This window comes from Aotus nancymaae, unplaced genomic scaffold, assembly GCF_030222135.1.
Source record: "Aotus nancymaae isolate 86718 unplaced genomic scaffold, 86718_ANA_hifiasm-v0.15.2.pri h1tg000014l, whole genome shotgun sequence".
Lineage (NCBI taxonomy): Eukaryota > Metazoa > Chordata > Mammalia > Primates > Aotidae > Aotus > Aotus nancymaae.
This window is the reverse complement of record NW_026988425.1, coordinates 122,995,117-123,011,344: the sequence shown is the minus strand read 5'-3', so window position 1 is coordinate 123,011,344 and position 16,228 is coordinate 122,995,117. Positions and strand designations below refer to the sequence as shown.

Here is a 16,228-nt window from a genome sequence, read left to right as displayed (position 1 = left end):
ACTTGCTGCCTTTTATTTTATTCTCCCATTTTTCCACATCAAACTTGTACAATCAGCTAACTTACAACTTTCCTCACCAATTCTAGTCTTACTTTTCCCCCCTTATTTTTCCATCTAACCTTGCAACATTCAGTGGAACCTGTTCTAGCCATTTGTCTTCACAGTAATCACTGAGATCACAGAATATGTAAACCAGATGGAGTCTTAGCAATGGTCTGTTCCAGCTCCCTTCTTACAGATGAAGTCAGAAGGTCTGGGTCCAGTGTGTCTCTATACTACTTGCCAATCATGAACTTATGTAAGACCTCCATAGATTTGCGTTCCCTCAGCTGAATAAAAGAGATTTTAATTTTATCAACTTTAATATACTTTGATTCCATGGGGGTCCCAAGAGATGTTAAAGGTCTGTTCAAAATTAAGTTAGTGGTAAACCCAAACGGATTAGAAGTCAAAAGACTCAAGCGTGCAGATTTTCTACCAACTTGGTAGTTCTCAAAATGTTGTTCAATCTTCTATGACTGTCAGACTGATTTGTTTTTTTGACACTTGTGTCCCTTGGGTAATCAAATTGTGGGTGTCCTCCTGTTTATTCTTACTCTCATTCTTTTAGTTCTGATTCCCAAATTACAGTTTTCATCTCTCATTCCTGTTCCATTTTCCTATTTTCAGCTTTAGAATACCTCCAATTATCCTTTTTTAACACTGTCATTTTCCCTATAAAATTAGCCTCATCACTGATGTTCTAAACAAACTCTGACTCCTCCCTTGCCAAATTACCTACCCTTTACTTTATTCACTTTATTGCATGTATAGAGACCCCTTCGTGTAGTTAATGTGAATTACTTGAGTTCTTAATTTCAGAAATGATGTTCCATAAACTTTTTGTTTATTTTTTAGAAACAGGGTCTCACTCTGTTGCCCAGGCTGGAGTGCAGTGGTGCGATCATAGCTCACTGTAACCTCAAACTCCTGGGTTCAAGAGATCCTCTCACCTCAGTCTCATGAAGTAACTGGGACTACAGGTGTACACCACCATGCCTAGCTAAGAGTGTGTGTCTCTGTGTGTGTGTGTGTGTGTGTGTGTGTGTGTAAACAGGGTCTCACTATGTTGCCTCTGCTGGTCTTGAACACCTGGCCTAGAATGGTGCTCCCGCCTTGGCCTCCCAAAGCACTGGAATTACAGGAGTGAGCCACTGTGCCAGCCACATTTACAAATTGTAAATTAAACCTGACATATAAATGGAAAGAGCACTACATGCTGAGTCCAAACCTGAGTTCAAGTTCTAGCTCTTAAGGGGCATTTTACTAGACCTTTTGAGACTTAGCTTACTTTACCTGGTTATTAACAGCTAATTCACAGACAATAATAATGAAGGATCTGAAAAACTTGTAATGCACTCTAGAAGTGCAAACAATAGCCTTCCACCAGATAAAGGGAGTATATCTTAGATTACATGCTTGCTTCAGCTTAAATACTTATATCTATCAGAGAGCAGTTTGGAGCTGCTTGACAGATAAGTAAAATTCCTTTTATCACTTTATTGATATGAAATTCACATATCGTAAATTCACTCCTTAAAGTGCATGATTCAATGGTTTTTACTATGTTCACAGTTGTAACCATCACTGGTTACAGATGGTGCCAGGACAGCTGGTTAACCACATGCAAAATAATGAATCTGGACTCCTACCTCACAACATTGACAAAAATTAAGTTTAAAGAACCATAGGTCTAAGAGCTTAAATTCTAAAACTCTTTGAAGAAAACACAGGAATAAATCTTCACGACCTGGGTTAGGCAATGGTTTATTGAATATGATGTCAAAAGTATAAGCAACAAAAAAGAAAATAGATACCTTGGACCCCATCAAAATTTTGTAATATTTTCATCACTCTAAAAAGAAACTCCCTACCCTTTCACCATAATCTCTCAATCCCTCAGCCTCAGCAACCACTAATATAACTCTCTATTCACCTACACTGAATACTTTATATTAGTGGAATCATACAATATATGTTCCTAATTTATGACTGGCATTTTCACTTAGCCTAATGTTTTCAAGGTTCATCAATGTTGTAGCATGTATCATTCATTTCTTTTTATTGCTAAATAATATTCCATTCTATGAATATATCATAATTTGTTTATATTATTCATCAGCTAATAGTCAGATCTATTATGAATAATGGTGCCATGAACACTCATGTATAACCTATTATGTACACATTTGGTTTCATTTCTCTCGGAGATATACCTATGAGTAGAATTGCTGGCTTACATAATAATTCTATGAGGAACTCTCAAACTGTTTTCATCAGCGGCTGCACCATTTTACGGTCCCATCAGTGATGTACAAAGGTTTTAATTTATCCACATCCTTGCCAACATTTATTGTCTTTGTGATTATAGCCGTCCCAATGAGTGTGAAGGGGTATTTCACTATGCTTCTTGATATACATTTCCTTGAAGGTTAATGATATTGAACATCTTTTTATGCGTTTATTGCACATTCATACATCTTCTTTGAGGAAATATGTATTCAAATCAGTTGCTATTTTTCAACTGATTTGTCTTCTTATTGTTCAGTTATAAAAGTTCCTTATATATTCTAGAAACAAATCCCTTACCAGATATATGATTTGCAAGTATATTTTCTGATTCTGTGGAATATCTTCTCACTTTATTGATGGTGTCCTTTGAAGCACAAAAGTTTCTAATTTTGACGGAGTCCAACGTATCTGTTTTCCCTTTTGTTGCTTACACTTTCGACATCATCCAAGTCATGAATAATTATCCCTTTGTTTTCTTCAAAGAGGTTTAGAGTTTAAGCTTTTATACTTAAACTTATGGTTCATTTAAACTTAATTTTTGTAAACATTGTGAGGTAGGGATTCAAATTCATTATTTTGCATGTGGTTAACTAGCTGTCCCTGGCACTGTCTGTTAATGACTGTTCTTCCCTCCAATGCACTGCCTTGGCACCCTTGTCCCAAGTTTATCTTTTATGCAATCACCTCCTTAGTTCAAACACTCACTAGCTCACCCTTAAAATTATCTCCTGACTAGTTTCCTTGCTTTCAAAAGTATATTTTGTATACTTTAGTATATAAATACTCATTTAATCATTTACATAATTCTATTTTAGAAAATGAAAAAGCAAAGTAACAATAAGCAACTAATTCCTGAGGAATCCACTTCATTTCTCCAAGAGTTAGAAAAACGTATTCATTTTCTAAAGGAGAGTACCTGAAAGCTGAAAAGGTGTGGGTGTGTTACAGTAGCAGAGAAACTATACACCTACACTAACATGATAAGCATTAGACATGTGACTATTAAGCACTTCAAATATGGCTAGTGTTACCTGAAAAGTACTGACGTTGAAAAATGAACAATTTTGTAAGACTCAATTGATCAATTTTTAAACTTACCACATGCTGAAATAACATTTTCTACATACTAAGTTAAATAAGACCTAATATAAAGTTAGTTTCACGGTTGTTTTACAGTTTTCAATAGGAAGACTAAAAAACTTAAGTTTACATATATGGTTTATATTACACTGCTGGGCACTGGGCAGCACTGGGCAGTGTTGTTGTATACCTCCCAAGAGTGACTTTGTTCAATATGGTTGGTGTCCTAGGGAATTAAATTTTACTGGGTGTAACTAGGTACCAAGCATTAAGGGGACAGAAAATTGACTAAGATTTCCAACCCTTGTGAAAGTTATAATGTAGTAGGAGATGAGGTAAAAACTATCTGAGGTGCATATTCACCTGTCACTGAGGACCAACAGAGAGATCAGAATCCATGAGGAGGCAAATTCTGCCTGTTTTTTTTTTTTTTTGAGACAGAGTTTCGCTCTTGTTACCCAGGCTGCAGTGCAATGGCGCGATTTCGGCTCACCGCAACCTCCAGCTCCTGGGTTCAGGCAATTCTCCTGCCTCAGCCTCCTGAGTAGCTGGGATTACAGGCATGCGCCACCATGTCCAGCTAATTTTTTGTATTTTTTTTTTTTTAGTAGAGACAGGGTTTCACCATGTTGACCAGGATGGTCTCGATCTCTTGACCTCATGTTCCACCCACCTCGGCCTCCTAAAGTGCTGGGATTACAGGCGTGAGCCACCGTGTTTTTTTTTTTTTTTAATATAATTGCAGGGTCTAGAACAGTGCAACAGTGCCTGGTATACAATGGACAAAAAATTACTTAGCCTTTAAGAATAAATAGGGTTTAAATGGTTTCTAGAAATATAAGTTGAAGGAAGTACCCTCTGGGAGCAGAAATGAAAGAATGAAGCATATTATATATTATTCCAGACAGTAAATAGCAGAAAATGTTAGGTTTTGATCATTTAAATGGCTTTTTTATAATATTACCTCCTCCTTTCATAAAATTGACTGTCAGATGTCAAAGAGTATGGATTTGTCCTTATTTGGCAATAGAGAATATCTATACTCCAGGTTACTGACAAAATTATCCCCTTCACTTACTACTATTGCCAAAAGCCCCCTCGTTAGCCTCAGAGGGAACAAGCTTTCTTATTCCTCTGTGTTTCTTAAAAGTGGGATGCCAGAGGCCATATCCCTCCACTACAAACTGAAGTCTATTTAAAATACATATTATAGGTCCCAGCCCAAACTGAATCAGAATCTCTGATGGGTAGGGACTGCCCAGTTGATCCCTCTTTACAGGAAAACCTGGAGAGCCACTGCTCTAATCAGTGGTCGGCACACTGTGACCCACAGTTGGAGCACAGCCACACTCATTTCTTTATCTGTTGTCTATGGTTGCTTCTACCATACAACTGCAGTAGTTTTGACAGAGATTTATGGTCTGCAAATCCTAAAATATTTCTTTGCTATCTGGCTGTTTATATAAACACTTGGCTGACCCTGCTCAGATAGTCTAAATTTTATTCTGCATCATCTTAGAACACCAAAGGACTGAGACAATTGAAAATACTGTTCTGTAGCCTCACAGAAAGAAGTCAATTAAGTTATGTTTTGGCATAACTCTCTCAGCTGCCTTTTTCCTTGTACAAAGATTTTTAAAATGTTTTTATTTCTAATTATTAAATAATAGTTGTATGTATCTATAGGATACATGTGATACATTTTGATACAAGTATATAATGTGTAATGATTAAATCAGGGTAACTGGGATATCCATAACCTCAAGCATTTACCATTTCTTTGTTGTTAGGAACATTCCAATTTCACTCTTTTAGTTACTTTGGAATATACAATAAATTAGAAATAGTCATCATATTGTGCTACCAAACACTATATCTTACTCCTTCTAACTGTATTTTTGCACTCCTTAACCAAGTCTTTTCTATCCCCACTACCCTTCCCAGTCTCTGGTAACTGTCGTTCTACTCTGTCTCCATGAGTTCAATTTTTTTTTTTTTTTAGTTCCCACATGAGTGAGAATATGTGATACTTGTCTTTCTGTGCCTGGCTTATTTCACTTGTTTTCTAGTCCCGTTCATGTTGTTGCAAATGATAGGATTTCATTCTTTTTTATGGCTGAATAGTATTCCATGGAGCATATTTACATTTCTTTATCCTTTCATCAACTGATAGAAACTTACATTGATTCTGTATCCTGGCTATCACAAATAGTGCTATAATAAACATGGGACTGCAGTTATCTCTTTGACATGCTGATTTCCTTTCTTTTGGACAAATACTCAGCAGTGGAATCACTGGATCATATGGTTGTGCCATTTTTAGATTTTTGAGGAGCCTCCATACTATTTTTCATAGTGACTGTACTAGTTTACATTCCTATCAACAACATGTAAGAGTTCTCTTTTTTCTGCATCCTCACTAGCATTTGTTATTGCCTGTCATTTTGATAAAAGTCATTTTAACTGGGGTAAGATGACATTTCATTATAGTTTTGATTAGTATTTCTCTGATTAGTGATGTTGACCATTTTTTCATATACCTGTTGGTCATTTACCCGTATGCCTTCTTTTGAGAAATGTCTATTCAGCGCTTGTGCTTTAAGATCTTTTGACCATTTTTAAATTGGATTTCTACTTCCTATTGAGTTGTTTTAGCTCCTTATATATTCTGGTTATTATTCCTTGTCAGATGGTAGTTTGCCAATATTTTCTCCCATTCTGTGGGTTGCTTTTTCATTTTGTTGACTGTTTGTTGAGCAGCAGCTTTGAGCTTGACATGATCCCACTGTCCATTTTACTTTTGTTGCCTGTACTTTGGAGGTCTAACTCAAGAAACCTTAGCCCAAACCAATGACCTTCAGTGTTTCCCAATGCTTTCTTCTAGTAGTTTCATAACTTCCATTGTTTAATCCATTTTGATTTGTTTTGGTATATGGAAAGAGATAGTGGTCCAGTTTCATTCTCCTGGATATGGATGACCAGTTTTCCCAGCACCATTTATCGCAGACTGTCCCTTCCCCAATATTCTTGGTGACTTTGCTGAAAACGAGTTGACTGTAAATGTGTGGATTTATTTCTGGGATATTTTGTTCCATTGGTCTATGTGTGTTTTTATGCCAGCACCATGCTATAGCTCTGGCGTATAATTTGAAGTCACAAAATGTATGCAATGTGATTCCTTCAGTTTTGTTCTTTTTGCCTAGGATTGCTTTGGCTCCTCTGGATCTTTATAGTTCCATGGAAATTTCAGGATTGTTTTTCCAAACCCAAAACATTCCTTTGTGAAGAATGTCACTGGTGTTTTGACAAGGGTTGCACTGAATTTGTAAATTCCTTTGGGTAGTGTGGACATTTTAACAATACCTATTCCAACAATACTGAATTCATGATCATGGAGTATCTTTCCATTTTTTCGTGTCCTCTTTAATATCTTTCATTAGTGTTTTTTAGTTTTCAATGTAGAAATCTTTCACTTCTTTGGTTAAGTTTATTCCTAGGTATTTTATTTTATTTGTAACTATTGTAAACAAGATTATTTTCTTGGTTTATTTTCCAGATTGTTTGCTCTTGGCATACAGAAATACTGATTTTTACAAATTGATTTTGTATCCTGCAATTTTAACTAAACCTCAGTTCTAACAGTTTTCTGGTAGAGTCCTTAGTTTTTTCTAAATTTAAGATCCTACTGTCTGTAAACAAGGATAATCCAACTTTTTCCTTTCCAATTTGGATGCCTTTTCTTTCCTTTTCCTGTTTAATTGCTCTGGCTAGGACTTCCAGTACCACATTGAAGAAAAGCGGTGAAAGTGGGCATCGTTGCCTTCTTCCAGATCTTACAGGAGAGGCCTTCAGATTTCCCCCCATGATACTACCTCCGACTTTTATTGTGCTGAGGCATGTTCCTTCTACATCCAGTTCTGAGTTTTTATCATGAAGGGATGCTGAATTTCATTGAATGCTTTTTTGGCATCTATAGAAATGGACATATGGTTTTTGTCCTTCATTCTTTTTATGTAATGTATCGCACTTGCAGATTTGAATATGTATTAGGTCGTTCACACACTTGCTATAAAGAAATACCTGAGACTGAGTAATTAATTTAAAAAAAGATGTTTCACTGGCTCACGATTCTTGAGACTGTACAGCAAGCATGACAGCATCTGTTTGGCTTCTGGGGAGATCTCAGGAAACGCGTAATCAGGGCAGAAGGCAAAGAGAGAACAAACACATCGCATGGAAGTGGGGGGGGGGCGGGGGGAGGTTTAAACAACCAGATCTGGCAAGAACTCACTCACTATAAAGTAGCAAGGGGAGATGGTGCTAAACCATTCATGAGAACTCCACTCCCATGATCCAATTACCTCCCACTAGGCCCCTCCTCCAACATTGGGGATTATAATTCAACATGAGATTTGGGCAGGGGCACAGACACAAACCACATCAGAATATGCTGAGCCATCCTTGCATCTCTGGGATGAATCCCACTTGATTACAATGAATGATCTTTTAAATATGTAGTTGAATTTGGTTTGAGGATTCTGCATCTCTACTCAAAGATATTAGCAGAGAGAGAGAGAAAGAGAGAGAGAGAGCGCGAGCGAGAGTGCATGTGCGACGTGTGTGTGTGTGTCTGTCTTTGTCTGGTTTTGGTACCACAGAAATACTGGCCTTGTAGAGTGACTCTGGAAGTATTCTCTAAACTTTCTGGAATAGTTTGAGTAGGATTGATATAGTTCTTCTTCAAATGCTTGCTAGAATTCAGCAGTGAAGCCATCAGGTCCTGGGCTTTTCTATGATGGGAGACATTTTATTACTGCTTGTGCCGAAAAGATTTTTTTTTTTTGAGGTGGAGTTTTGCTCTTGTTGCCCAGGCTGGAGTGCAGTGGCATGATCTCGGCTCATTGCAACCTCCACCTCCCGGGTTAAAGCGATTCTCCTGCCTCAGCCTCCTGAGTAGCTGGAATTACAGGTATGTGCCATCATGCCTGGCTAACTTTTGTATTCCTAGTAGAGACAGGATTTCACCATGTTGCCCAGGTTGGTCTCAAACTCCTGACCTCACGTGATCTGCCCACCTCAGCCTCCCAAAGTGCTAGGATTACAGGTGTGAGCCACGGCAACCAGACAAAAAAATTTTTTTTTGAACCTTCAAAAAAACAAAAACCAAAAAAACCATTCCTGGAGGGATGGCTGGTGAAGGCTTCAATTGTCATAGTCTCTCTGTGATGAGGCTCAGAGGCAATCCAGCTGTTTTCCTAGTGCAACAGTTAGCATATTTAACAACCAAACAATTTTGAGTTATATACCTCTCTTATCTCTATGTATCTTCTGATGACATTTTCTGGGCTGCCCTCCTGCTGAGGCAGGAGAATCACTTCAACCCCAGAGGTTGCAGTGAGTGGAGATCACGCCCCTGCACTTCAGCCTGGGAGACAGAACAAGACTGTCTCCAAAAAAAAAAAGGAAAAGAAAAAGAAAGAAAGAAAGATACAAACTACAAAAAAAACAAAAACACAAAAACAAACCCTAAGAAGCAAGAAATACATAACCTATATATTCCTATATAAAATTAAAGAACTTGAATTTGTAATTAAAATCCTCACAAAGAAAACACCAGTATCAGGTGACTGTACTAGTGAATTCTAACAAACATTTAAGAAAAAAATAAAATCAGTTGTACATGAACTCTACCAGAAACTACAAAAGGAAGGAACACTTCCCAACTCCTTGTTTTGAGGTGCAGCAGCTTTTCTATGATACCAAAACCAGATAGTAATATGTAAAAAAAAAAAAAAAGTACTGACCAATAAACAAGTATCCTCACAAAACATCAGCAAATCAATCCAGCAATACCTAAAATGGATAACATGTAACAATCAAGTAGAATTTATCTCAGGAATGCAAAGCTGTTCGACAAAAAGCAAGAAATCCACCATATCAACAGATTAAGAAGAAAACCCATATAATCCCAGTCATACAAGCAAAAAATAGCACTGACAAAATTCAACATTCATTCATGATTAAAAACAACAACCTCTCAGAAAACTAAGATAAAAGGAACTTCCTCAACCTAATAATGGCAAAACAGAAATACAAGGGAACTTCCTTAACCTGATAAAGGGCATCACCAAAAAAATACTTAATGGTGAAAGACAGAATGCTTTTACCCAATATTAGGAGTAAAGCAAGTATATCTGCTCACCATTCCTAATCAACAACATTCTGAAAGTTCAAGCTACTGTGATAAGGCAAGAAAAAGAAACAGCATTTGAAAGGAGGGAATAAAATTGCCTCTATACACAGATGATATGACTGCCTATACACAGGACAACACCAAGGAATCTACACAAGAAAGTTCCTACAAATAGTAATTTTAAGATTGCAAGTTTGCTATAAAAAAAAAAACAAACACAAAACTATATTTCTACATAGTAACAGGGAATAAAAAATTGAAATTAAAAATACAAACACTATTTACAACAGCATCAAGAAACATGAGATATTTAACTATAAACCTAACAAAATGTGTGCAGGATCTATTTGCCAAAAACTACATACAATACATTAAAAAATAAAACAATGGGAAGATAACATTACATTCACAGTTTGAAATATTCAATATTGTTAAGATGTTAATTCTCCCCAAATTGATTTGTAGATTCAAATGCAATCCCAATAAAAATCCCAGCAGGTTTTGTTTTGTCTGGAGGGAAATAAAAGTTGACAAAATTATTCTAAAATATATAGAAAGGCAAAGGAGCTAGAATAGCCAAATCATTTCTAAAAATTTTGGAGGATTTATACTACCTGATTTCCACATTTAATATAAAGCTACAGTAATCAACATAGAAGTAACTGGTAAAAAGACAGACACATAGATCAACAGACCAGACAAGAAAGTCCAGAAATATATGGCCAATTGATTTTTGACAAAGGGAGAAAGGCAATTAAATGGTAAAAGTATAATCTTTCCAACAAAATGCTTCTTCAATAGCATGTTCAAATATTGAACATCTGTATAAAAAAAAATTATCTCTGCCCCTATCTCACTACACGAACAGAATTTAATTGAAATAAAACTTCTAATAGAAAACAGGAAAAACTCTTTTTGACTTTGAGTTTGGCAAAGATTTGAGATACAAAACCAAAAACATGCAGAAATCAACAAATTGAATTTTATCAAACATTTTTTTTCTTTCATTTTGAAATGGAGTCTTACTCTGTTGCCCAGGCTGAAGTGCAGTAGCAAGATCTCAGGTCACTGAAACCTCTGCCTCCCAGGCTCAAGCGATTCTCCTATCTCAGCCTCTGAGTAGCTGGGACTACAGGTGCATGCTACCACTCCCAGTTAATTTCTGTATTTTTAGTAGAGACAGGGTTTCACCATGATGGCCAGGCTGGTCTCAAATTCCTGGCCTCAAGTGATCTGACTGCTTCGGCCTCCCAAAGTGCTGGGATTACAGGTGTGAGTCACTGCACCCAGCCAGGGCTTTATCAAAACTTAAAGCACATACTGCAAAAGACACTGTCATTAACAGAAAGAAAAGGCAAACCACAGAATGGGAAAAAATATTTACCAAATAATACCTGTTAAAGAACCTGTATCCTGAATATATTAAAAAATCTTTCAAAACTCAGAAACTTCTGTGCACCAAAAAGAGTAATCGCAGAGTAAAAAGGCAATCCATGGAATGGGAAAAAATACATGTAAATCATATATATTTAATAACTGGTTAATATCCAAAATATATAAAGACTACTGCAACTCAACAACTAAAAAACAAGCAACATAGGGCTTAAAAATGGGCAACCAACTTGGATACGTGAAGTCTGTTATATTTTGCCACAATTTCTCAATAATAAGAAGAAGAATTCAATTAAAAATGGATTTGAATGCATTTTACCAAAGATATATGGATGACAAATAAGCACATCAAGAGATCATTAGTCTTTAGAGATAAGCAAACTAAAACCACAGTGTGATACTAGTAGGCACCTATTACAGCGGCAATTTTTTTTTTTTTTTTGAGACACAGTCTTGCTCTGTTGCCCAGGTTCTGGACTGCAATGGCGCAATCCCAGTTCACTGCAACCTCCATCTCCTGGGTTCAAGCAATTCTCCTGCCTTGCCTCCCAAGTAGCTGGAATTACAGGTGCCCACCACCCGACCTCGCTAATTTTTAAAACTTTTAGTAGAGATGGGGTTTCGCCATGTTGGCCAGGCTGGCTCAAACTCCCAACCTCAGGTGATCCACCAGCCTTGGCCTCCCAAAGTGTTTGGATTACAGGTGTGAGCCACGGAGCCCAGCCTCTTTTTTTTTTAATCTGACAATACGGATTGAATATCCTTTACCTGAAATGCTTGGGACCAGAAGTGTTTCAGATTTCCAATGTTTTGGATTTGGGAAAGTCTGCATTATACTTATCAGTTGGGCATCCTTAATCTAAATATCCAAAATCCAAAATGTTCCAATGAGCATTTCCTTTAAACATGACATCATCACTCAAAAAGTTTTGAATTTTGGCGCATTTTAGATTTCAGATTTGGGATGCTCAACCCATATCAAGTACTGATGAGTATATAGAACAACTGGAGCTCTTATACCTTGCCAGTAGTGGTACTAGATGGTACAGACAGTTTCAGAATTTCTTTAAAACTTAAACAACGGCCATGGGACCCACGGCAAGTCTTTTCCTAAGTACTAACCCAAAAGAAATAAGAAGTTATGTTCATACGAAAATCTGTACACTAAGGCAAGTTTGTTCATAATCACTGGAAACTGTAAAACTCAAATATGCCACAACTGGAAAATGAACACACTATTATACATTCATACAATGAAACGCTACAAGAAGAAACCAACTACTGGTATCAGTAACGTCATGGAGAAATCCTAAATGCATTAGGCTAAGTCTAAGAAAAGGGCACATATGTATGAGTCCATTTACATGACATTCTAGAAAAGGCAAAAATGTACAAAAAGAAACCATATTATTGGTTAAGTGGAGGTGAGGAAACCGGGCTGACTAGAAATAGGTGTAAGGGAAAGTTTTAGTGTGATAAAGTTGTCTTGTATTTTTAAAATTGTGGTTATATGACTGTATATGCTTGTCAAAACTCAGAACTGCACACTAAGGGTAAATTCTACTATATGTAAATTATACCAATAAAAACAATAAAGGTCTGAATAAAAATAAAGGTAATGTGATAAAATAACACCAAATCACTGATATCACCACCAGTCAAAAGAAGTTATCTTATATATTTAATCATATGTATCTGATTTAAATATGCTACCTATCGATACATTTCAAACAAAGAAAGGCCATATGGCAGGTTTATGAAAGTCAAGGTTAGTATTATTCAATGATTTCCTTCACCATTTAATAAGACATTAAAAAGTTGACTGTATCTTATCTGAAAACCCACTATTTTTTTAATAATTAATTTACCCATTATCTACTATGTGCAGATGCAAACATTCATGAGATAATCAGAGGGAGAGTCCAGGAACATGATTCTTTGCCCTTTCCATCTTCCTAATCATGGATACAACTGGTAGAAATACTAAGTGTAAAGTGTAAGGTGAGTATTTAAATATTCTCTCTTTCCATACATTCTCTAAGTGAGTACTCAGCAGATTCAGCTCTCTTGAAAGAGGAGAGAATTTTGAGAGGCATTTAACGTTACAAATTGGTAAAGCATGACTGTTATCAATTTGTTCCATTTTAAATATGTGAAAACCAAGGCTTTCAAAGGTGACTGAATCACTTCCCCATTTCTTTCTTTCTTTTTTTTTTTTTGAGACAGAGTCTCGCTCTGTTGCCAGACGCCAGGCTGGAGTGCAGTGACGCGAGCTCGGCTCACTGCAACTCTGCCTCCCAGGTTCAAGCAATGCTCCTGCCTCAGCCTCCCAAGTAACTAGGACTACAGGCGTGCACCACCGCACCCAGCTATTTTTTTTTTTTTTTTTTAGTTAGAGACAGGGTTTCACCATGTTGGCCAGGATGGTCTCAATCTCTTGACCTCATGATCTGCCTGCCTCGGCTTCCCAAAGTGCTGGGATTACAGGCGTGAGTCACCATGCCCAGCCCACTTTCCCATTTCTTTTTCTTTTTCTTTTTTTTTTTTGGGACGGAGTTTCGCTCTTGTTACCCAGGCTAGAGTGCAATGGCACGATCTCGGCTCACTGCAACCTCTGCCTCCTGGGTTCAGGCAATTCTCCTGCCTCAGCCTCCCGAGTAGCTGGGATTACAGGCACGCGCCACCATGCCCAGCTAATTTTTTGTATTTTTAGTAGAGACGGGGTTTCACCATGTTGACCAGGATGATCTCGATCCCTTGACCTCGTGATCCACCCGCCTCGGCCTCCCAAAGTGCTGGGATTACAGGCGTGAGCCACCGCACCCGGCCCACTTCCCCATTTCTAAAGCAAAAGAAAGGTAGAACTAGAATTCAAACTGACAGCAGTCTCACTTCTGACAAAGTTCTTACTCCTACCAAGGAAGAACTCATCTCTTACTGCTACTCATCCCTCTTCTCACATCTGCAATTGTTTAAGCAACAACTTGGGTCAACATGTTTGAAATCAATTAAGTATCTTTTAGGATTTTATTATGCATACAACCTGGTTTAATTTTAAACCTCACTCTCACAATGCACGCATATATACTCAGAAAGGTTGAAACAGTTTATCATAATTTATACTAACATACAGAGTCCTTTATCTGATTTTAAAACTCAAAATTTTAAAAAGCAAATCATTTACTTTTTAAGTCAGGAATAAAAACAGCAAATATACAAAAGGATATATGAAAAAGTAATCATGCTCAGTTTCGACCTTAATACAAAATTATTTTAACTCTAATTTTAAACAAAAGAATATAGAAAAAGTTTCACCCTTCCTCTGGCTTCCTGACATCTGGCTTTCCTCTATTGTTTTCAAAGCTGCCAGTATCCTGAGTTATACACAGATTATTTACTGCCACACAAACTTACCCTGTGAAGCGTCACTGTATGTTGTTCCCATATAGCTGTTTCCTCCATTGTTGTGCTCTGATAAAGGAAAAGAAAAACAAATCATTTACCTGTTAAGAAAATGTCCTTAACAAGGTGAGCAAGAACATCAAGTTAACAATTCAACACACTGAAATACCAGAATTCACACTGTTAATATTAGAGATACTCTGAACGGACCTTAATAACTATGGAAAGTTTTCTGTTTGCTTTTAAGAGACAGGAAACTACACACAGGAACTTCCTTTGTTTTTAACTTAATTTGGACAGCGGCTCTATATTCACTTCATGCAAGCTGAAATCAGTATTCTAGCTAATTCTGCAACTTTATACTTAACACCAGATAGAAAAGAATACAAGTTGGGGTGGTATTATCTTAAAATATCTAATGCATGTAAACATTTAAAAGCATCTCATGTTTTATAAGGGAAAGGAAAGTTAAATACCTCTCAACACAGTAATTATAAATATACATGTTACAGGAAAACAGATAAAACCACTGATAGTTTTGGCAAATGGCTGTTTTAATGTCACAAACACGACTGCTCTACCTAGTTTCAGTTTTGCTGCAGAATTACCTTCTCAAGCTTCATTTATAACCAAAAGAGAAAGAACAGCTTTTCTAGAATATGTATTAACACAATGTAGATACACACAACATGAAACAAAAAAGAACAAGCTCCCACACTCCCCCAAGAATCATAAAATAAGTGATACGAGCTCCAATACAGGTCCCTACCCAAATTATAGTGTACTTCAATTTCACCTCCTGTCATGAACCTCTCACTAGAGAGGAAAATAAATCATTATCTAAGGCAGGGATGTCCAGTATTTTGGCTTCCCTGGGCCACAGTGAAATAAGAATTGTCTTGGGCCACACATTAAATACACTAACACTAATGAAAGTCGATAAGCTTTTTAAAAAAAAGCAAAAAAAACACCTCATAATGTTTTGAGAAAATTTACGAATTTGTGTTGGGCCACATGCAACTCATGGACCACAGTTTAGACAAGCTTATCTAAGGAATTAGCAGTAAATAATTCAAAATAATTTTTTATATGGCGTTAATTATTCTTAGAGGCTTAAAATATTTCAGTCTCTCTGAATGCTACTATTTTATGAAATTGGGACTCCTAAAATGCATTTACGAGTAAATTTAAAAAAGATTCTTCAGCATTATCAAAAGGTAGAGTAGAAAGGGAGAAGGCTAAGCATGAGATTCTCAAACCACTAGTCACCCATTACTATAAATGCCTATTTCATAAGTGAGGCCTGTTTTCTCATACACTATTGTTAAAAGCATCCTGAGAATATGCCTATCAAGGTGCCATGGGCCCATTTCTCCTTTCCCACAGCGACTTTAACTGAAGATTAGTGCCATTTTAGAAAGTAAATCCCTATAAAGAAAGCCTGCTTCCCTAAATTCAAAGCAACTAGATTAACTTTCCTGCCAGATGAATAAGAGAGGAGAAAGGATCTCTCTGTTCACCCCCACAGATAAGAACTGCCAACCTCACCAGCATTTTGTTTCAATCTTCCAATCAAGCGCAACAAAACCTCCCTTTAACGAGACCTCCACTGGAAACAAAGGTATTTTTTTTCTTAAACAAACATTGACTGGGATAATGCATTAAAAAAAAATTCTTCCATCAATGAGAAGCAAAAAAGTCAGTTAAACATCAACAGTCCCACTGAAGTATACATGATAAAAGTATCTGCAGTAGTTGCCAGTTTGTCCAATCTCAGCTGATATTGAGAATGACAACTGCTTGCACAGCTCTCAGCTCATCTTTTCTTGA

At 36.8% G+C, this 16,228-nt stretch overlaps 1 protein-coding gene across 6 annotated transcripts in view; it reads right to left on the bottom strand.

The window, feature by feature from the left end:
• Window positions 1-16,228, bottom strand: part of TJP1 (tight junction protein 1) — a 246,987-nt gene that overhangs the window by 80,229 nt on the left and 150,530 nt on the right. For all 6 annotated transcript variants that reach the window (XM_064376314.1, XM_064376315.1, XM_064376316.1 and 3 more), the window contains one exon: window positions 14,411-14,467. In XM_064376314.1, coding sequence (XP_064232384.1) covers window positions 14,411-14,467 — 57 coding nt within the window. The remainder of the gene's footprint in view (window positions 1-14,410; window positions 14,468-16,228) is intronic.